General features: G+C 39.0%; 1 protein-coding gene across 1 annotated transcript; it reads left to right on the forward strand.

Moving 5' to 3' along the window:
- The first annotated feature begins 235 nt into the window (after positions 1 to 235).
- On the forward strand, positions 236 to 5,727 carry sec61a1 (Sec61 translocon alpha 1 subunit). The gene is made up of 12 exons (XM_004068490.2): positions 236 to 363; positions 945 to 1,012; positions 1,163 to 1,228; positions 1,978 to 2,056; positions 2,143 to 2,274; positions 2,348 to 2,457; positions 2,676 to 2,829; positions 2,925 to 3,085; positions 3,182 to 3,379; positions 4,053 to 4,244; positions 4,337 to 4,413; positions 4,773 to 5,727. Exons 1-12 carry the CDS (start codon positions 357 to 359, stop codon positions 4,957 to 4,959), a joined length of 1,431 nt encoding a protein of 476 aa, XP_004068538.1. The 5' UTR covers positions 236 to 356; the 3' UTR covers positions 4,960 to 5,727.
- Positions 5,728 to 7,023: the final 1,296 nt, after the last annotated feature.

The following is a 7,023-nucleotide window of genomic DNA, read 5'->3' on the forward strand; positions in this document are numbered from 1 at the left end:
TATTTGAGACATGTGCAATGACAACAAAATTAAATTATATTTTATTCTGTTCTATTTTAGAAAAATCCATCCATCAGATCTCCTTACATGAATCCAGAACTTTCCTGGCTCATAAATAGTCATAAGTCTTAACCCCTTAAAATGTCGCTGGAAGTAGACCTGCATAAAAAAAAACAGTAATGCGGAAATGCACGTGTGCGTAAGAGTAAAAGGGACGCTGTCTCTTTAAATCCCTCCCAGTGACGTAGTTGTGACGTGTCTCCACGGTCTGGTTTCCTCTTCCGTTGCCAGTCCGTAAGATTTACCGAGGTTTCATTTACACCGTAAAGAAGCATATCTACCGGAGCTGGGCCATCATGGGCAGTAAGTATTACTCTTTCACTCGATCCTTTCTATGCCTCCACCAGTGTTTTATGAGAACAAACTTCAATCGAGCTTTAAATTTGTTTTTAAGAACTTGGTTAGCTCACTAGTACAGCAATGCTAACCCAGAGGAAGTTGCTAGGTTTCTGTAACTTGAGCGGTAAATGGTAAATTACTTTTTTTTTCTTGTTAAAGTATTCGATTTGTTGTACTTTTTAAATCACGTATATGTGGAAAAGGTACGTAAAAGTTGCGTACCGTGACCTGTTGAAAAGTAGTCGTTAGCCTCTCATTCAAAGACACCGACAGTAGTGATGACGACGCATAACCCATCCGCCGTTAGCACGGGCTGCTTTGATGCTACAGCGTTCTCGGCAAATATCCGAGCACACAGGCATGTTTTACGTTAAATAAAACCCCAAATGCGGCGGTTTTCAATGCGCTGATTAGATTAAATACATATTTTACACGGAAATTTGCTAGTTCCGTGTACCCCCCACCACCACCGCACACACAATCACTGCCACGTCCTGATGAATGAAGGACAGTCCAGTGAAAAACCCTCCTCTGTTTGTTTTCAGTTAAATTCTTGGAAGTGATCAAGCCGTTCTGTGCAATCCTGCCAGAGATCCAAAAGCCGGAGAGAAAGGTTCATCATTTATATATTTATTTATTTAATTTATCTATCATCTTAATCTTTAATTTTATTGTAGAAATGTGAAGTATTTTTAAATAAGATGATATTTACAGACATTTATCTGCCTCTAATAAAACTGTTTAACATGCGTTTCGCCAACAGATCCAGTTCAGAGAAAAAGTATTATGGACTGCAATAACTCTCTTCATCTTCTTAGTGTGCTGTCAGGTAAGTGTTGGTGTGTGTTTTTTTTATTTGAAATGGTTTATTTCAAGCAATCAAATAAGAATAATACACAACAACAACAATACAGTCATCAGTTATACATTCATACATCAAACTTAGGATAATTAGACATATTAATAAATATTGCTTGAAAGGGAGTGGAAGGAAGGGAATTTATATAATCCCACCCCGTTATACTGTAACCATTTTATTACATGATTTATCATTATCCGGTTCCTAACTTTTATCAGACAGAATTAAGAATCATTAAGTATCAATAAAGCACATGACAAAGATGAATTACTTAAATTATTATGTAAAAACAATCAGCAACACAAAAAAGTGCCGTTTTTTTAGGAAGACATAATTTGGCCGAGGCAACAGACATTTTTAACCTTTAGACACTCTTTCATCTATTTATTGTTTTAAAAAAAATGTATTTTTATTTTTTATTATTTACCACTGTAAATAATATTTGTGTGTGTAGATGTTAGAATTTGGTTTAAATTTTAAACAATTTAGTTTTGGTTATTTTTTAATTCCCATAGTTAAATGTTTAGAGTTGAGGTTTGTGGTTCAGTGTTTGTTCGCCTCTAACAAAACTTTGTTTATGTCGGTACAGAACTTATGTCAACTGTTTTTTGAATTTTTATATCTGAGAAGTTGTTTCGGTACCAAGAAGTCGGCTTCTAGATTTACTTTTTCCAAATTAGTCAGAGGAATAATTTCTCTCCTGTATTCTGTTCTTCCAGATTCCCCTCTTCGGTATAATGTCTTCAGATTCTGCAGATCCGTTTTACTGGATGAGAGTCATCCTGGCCTCAAACAGAGGTATTGGTCACTCAAGCTTTGAATAGATGATTAAAAACACTTTGGTTGCCTTGCTGATGTGGACTGATGAGAACATTATCTCCCAGGAACTCTGATGGAGCTGGGTATCTCACCGATTGTGACCTCTGGCCTGATAATGCAGCTGCTCGCTGGAGCTAAACTCATTGAAGTGGGAGACACCCCAAAAGACCGGGCTCTCTTCAATGGAGCTCAAAAATGTAAGCGTGTTCTGGTCACATGGAGCATCAAGTGGTGTAAGACGTTTGGGTCTCAAATCTTGTATGTTTTCAGTGTTCGGAATGATCATCACCATTGGCCAGGCTATTGTGTATGTGATGACCGGCATGTATGGAGATCCATCAGAGATGGGTGCAGGGATCTGCCTGCTCATCATCATTCAGGTGACAGCAACGTTCTATGAGGGATTTGTGTGGACTCTCAAAATTTGGATACAAAAGAATTCTCACTCCCATGAACTATTACTCCTACTTTGAATAGGGAATTACACCATACTGTTTGTTTTAACCAATAAAGCTTTTTAAATGATATTTTGGGGCTTTACACTCTTGCAAAGCTTAAATATTTGCTGTAACCCAGCATTTCATGTGTTCTGCTGTAGCTCTTTGTGGCAGGGCTCATTGTGCTGCTGCTGGATGAGTTGCTCCAAAAGGGCTATGGGCTTGGATCAGGGATCTCGCTGTTTATCGCCACCAATATTTGTGAAACCATCGTCTGGAAGGCTTTTAGTCCGACCACAGTCAATACTGGAAGAGGTGAGGGCCCACAGACTGGATCTGTGTTTTAATGAATGTGTATCCCCCCACCCCCCAGGTTCTGATTCATGATTTTGTGGCTTTGTATGTTTCAGGCACCGAGTTTGAAGGAGCCATTATCGCTCTTTTCCACTTGCTGGCCACGAGGTCCGACAAAGTGCGGGCTCTGAGGGAAGCCTTCTACAGACAGAACCTGCCCAACCTCATGAACCTCATCGCCACCATCTTTGTCTTTGCCGTAGTGATATACTTTCAGGTCTGTTGCTGCCCTGCAGATTGGCGGACTTCATCTTCTATTGTCTGAGATTTCTGCTTTGCATTGCTAACTGTCTGAAAAATGTTCTCCTTACAGGGATTCAGAGTGGATTTGCCCATCAAGTCGGCTCGCTACCGTGGCCAATACAACACCTACCCCATCAAGCTGTTTTACACTTCCAACATCCCCATCATCCTGCAGTCTGCCTTGGTTTCAAACTTGTACGTTATCTCTCAGATGCTTTCGACACGCTTCAGTGGCAATTTTCTGGTGAATCTTCTTGGAACATGGTCTGTAAGTACACAAACTGTCCTTTTTTGTTGTTTTTAGGGGAAACAAATGTGTCTGCGTCTGATTTGTATGGTCTCATGTCAAAAATGTTTCCAATTCAGTGTCATAATGTTTAAAAAAAAACCTCATGGTGGTTAATACTGTTATTGTGTTTGGAATAAGCTTGTCCTCATAGAGATTTAGATTTTGGAATGCAGGAGTTTCTGCATCTTTAACAAAAGGGAGAAATTCTGTAATTGTCTTGATCAAAAGGTATTTTTAAAAAAACGCAATACTTTTGTTTTTTTTTCTTTTAGGGCAGAAACACTAGAACCAAGATCATGTAGCGTTGGAAAAACATTAGTCACATGTTGAGTTTATGACACTAGATGATGGTAGATCTGGATAGTTAGCCTGGCTCTGACCTTTCACCTTCTCACACTGGTTGGGTTCTGCCTTTCTTGCTACCAGTAGCTGCAAAGTGCAGAGTAACATTACACAGGTGTGACTCTGTGCTTCTGGTAAGGTGTTGTTGGCGTCATGACTGGTTTTATACCGTTATGTCCTTTAAAAAGCAAAGTGAAAAATGTGATCTATTTTTTTACATACATGTATTGCTACAGATTTTCTTGAATCACTTTTTTGATTTTTTTGACTTAATGTAACTTTTGTTTTCTTGCTCTTTTCTTGACTGAAGGACTCCACATCAGGCGGCCCGGCCCGTGCCTATCCCATTGGGGGGCTTTGTTACTACTTCTCCCCCCCTGAGTCTTTTGGCTCCGTTCTGGAAGACCCCATCCATGCAGTCATCTACATTTTCTTCATGCTCGGCTCCTGTGCCTTCTTCTCCAAGACTTGGATTGAAGTCTCGGGATCGTCGGCCAAAGATGTACGTCAAAGTCTTTTGCCACCAGGTGGTTTGGTTCTGTTTCTTTCTCTTCTTTGCTCCTTCTCCTAAAGCTGTTCTTTCCTCTGTTCCAGGTGGCAAAGCAGCTGAAGGAGCAGCAGATGGTGATGAGGGGGCACAGAGAAACCTCAATGATTCATGAACTCAACAGGTAACATGAAAAACAACTGGCATGCACCTGCTGTTATCAGGTTTATGCTCAATTTACAAACTAGTCATAAATAAAATATCAATTATTTTATTATTATCCAGTATTATGCTTATACTTGTTCTAGTCTACGTTCAGTCTCACTCCGATCATCTTCTATCTATTTTTAAAGTGGTCTTTTAGGTTTGATTGTGGCTTTTTTAGCCCAAATCAAAAGCCTGTGTTGTTTTCTGGGACCTAGTTTTGCAGGAGTTCATTAAAAATTCACCTCTGAATCTTCTTCCCCATCAGCTTTAATGATTTGGGGTATAGCATTTGTTTTTCATGATGGCTAAAGACCACACTGTTTGTTGTGATTGCAGGTACATCCCCACCGCGGCTGCCTTTGGTGGGCTGTGCATCGGTGGTCTGTCGGTGATGGCAGACTTCCTCGGAGCCATCGGCTCCGGCACCGGGATCCTGCTGGCTGTCACCATCATCTACCAATACTTTGAAATCTTTGTCAAAGAGCAGAGTGAAATGGGCAGCTTAGGGGGGATGTTCTTCTAGACGTCATCCCGGCCACGGCTAACTTTTATACAAACGTATTTCATAAAGCTGAGAGCCCCCCGCCTCTCTGACTCTGCAGTTTTAGGACATTTGGGAAAACTTCAGAAAGCTTGGTTTAAGTGGGGTTTGGAAAGTTGCTGGAACTTGATCCCTCCAATCCTTTTCCAAAAAAAACAACTATACTTTAAAACAGTTCTGCAACTTTTATATGCGAGTCCAGATCTCAAGACCAATTTCCTGTGAAATCTAAAGGCTTCTGTGGGACCTTCTCAGATTGACTGAGGGCTTCAGTATGCAGGCGTACCTGATTTGTATACCAGTCAACTGCTTGCTGTATGTTTGCCTGTCTTAGTCTCTTCTGTCTTACTGCCAGCTGTACTCTAGTTCCTGCCTTGCAGGTGAGGACGTGGACCAGATGCTGACTCAGATCTGTGTGTAATCCTCACCTGTGACACTGCATTAAGTGGGCTGGGTCTCAGTAGGGGCTCATATTGGGCTCCAGCTTTAAGATGAAAAGTCCGAGCTGTTTCCCAGGGTGTCATCCATGTCATAATGTGCATCATTCCCAGGAATTTACAGTATTAATATTCTGATCCCTTTCACTTGTTACCCCCAAACTATATATTTTAAGTTTCAAAAGTGTCAGCTGAACATTTGTTAGACGTTCTTTTTTTAAGTTTCAGCTCAAATGTCGGGCGTCCAGTAACTTTTGAATTTGTACGAAGTGTAAAAAAAGAACTTGTTCTAATAAACACATTTCAGAACAAACTTGTTTAAAACATTTTTAATGGAGAAAGTGGTTCTCCATGTTTTCTCAATTAAGTCTATTTTTTTTGGGAATATTCACCCACGTATCCATTTTTTTTATTTTATAATGTTTTGAGCTGATTGTTGGCAGTCTTATATTGTAAACACATTTTGTTTTTTATTTTATTTTTTTGAATCAAGGTAATATTGGATAAGAGTAAAGCAGTTTCTCCACCTTTGCTACAAAAGGCTGGCCTCGCCTTCCTTCACAAAAATGCTAGCTCCGCCTTCACAAAGTGCTGGCTCCGCCTCCCATCGTGAAAGGCTGGCTCTGCCTTCTTTTAGAAAATCGTGGCTCCACCTTCCTCTACAAAAAAGATGGCTTCGCCCCTGTCATAAAATGCTGGCTCCGGCTCTCTCACAAAATGCCGCTGTCAGTGTGTGAATGGGTGAATGGGACTGTGACATCTAAAATATTGTAGTGCCACCACTGCAGTAAGGTGATGATTAATTCTGGCTTAAAGCTTGATTTGATTTGTTGATTTATTTCAAGCATTGTATTCAAAGCCATAAATAATTTACACATTTATCAAACTCATTACAAAAATGTTGAAATGCATAGTTTAAAAAGACAGAAAATAAAAAAACAACACAGACACTTAAAGCACATTTGATTAATTAAATACAGTGATCATTAACTGAAGTTAAGTAGAGCTTGATTTATTGCTTAAAAATAATCCCACCCCACTGAGTTCATTTTATAGTTTTACATAGTTTTTGTCATCCACTTCTGATCCAATAGATTCTTTTCAAGTAACAAAATCCAGTGTTTAGTAAAGATTGATTATCTTCAGAAAACATTCATTCATGATTTCACTAAACTGTAACTGTTATGTAATTATTGATTATTCGAACACATTATCACATTAAACCAGTAATTATTGCTAAACATTGCTGATCAAGTAAAGAAAATCAAAAGCTTTTGATTGTAATTCAAACATTTTAGTAATCATTATTGCACATTGCAAATTAATACTGATTGGTTGTAATTACAAGAGCTTTGATCATTGCACCACAATCAAGTTCACACATGTCTATAGAGTGCACCTAATTACATTTTTAAAGGATAAACTATTTTGTACATACATAAGCCGCATCTATCTATAAACAGCATGTGCCCAAATTGAAACATGTGTTGTAAAACGAGGATGTGTATGTGCTTAAACCGCACGCTGACACACACACATACTCATTCTACAACACCTATTTAGTTAGTTCATTAGTTAGATAGTTAGTTGTTACTGTTATTTGTTAATA

Source organism: Oryzias latipes, chromosome 5 (assembly GCF_002234675.1).
Source record: "Oryzias latipes chromosome 5, ASM223467v1".
In the NCBI taxonomy this organism is placed as follows: domain Eukaryota; kingdom Metazoa; phylum Chordata; class Actinopteri; order Beloniformes; family Adrianichthyidae; genus Oryzias; species Oryzias latipes.

Excerpts from the sequence above, each read along its gene's own strand:
- sec61a1 (XM_004068490.2), top strand. Across the intron at positions 3,086-3,181 it reads CCGTAGTGATATACTTTCAG|GGATTCAGAGTGGATTTGCC; the intron begins GTCTGTTGCTGC and ends TTCTCCTTACAG. Across the intron at positions 4,245-4,336 it reads CGGGATCGTCGGCCAAAGAT|GTGGCAAAGCAGCTGAAGGA; the intron begins GTACGTCAAAGT and ends CCTCTGTTCCAG.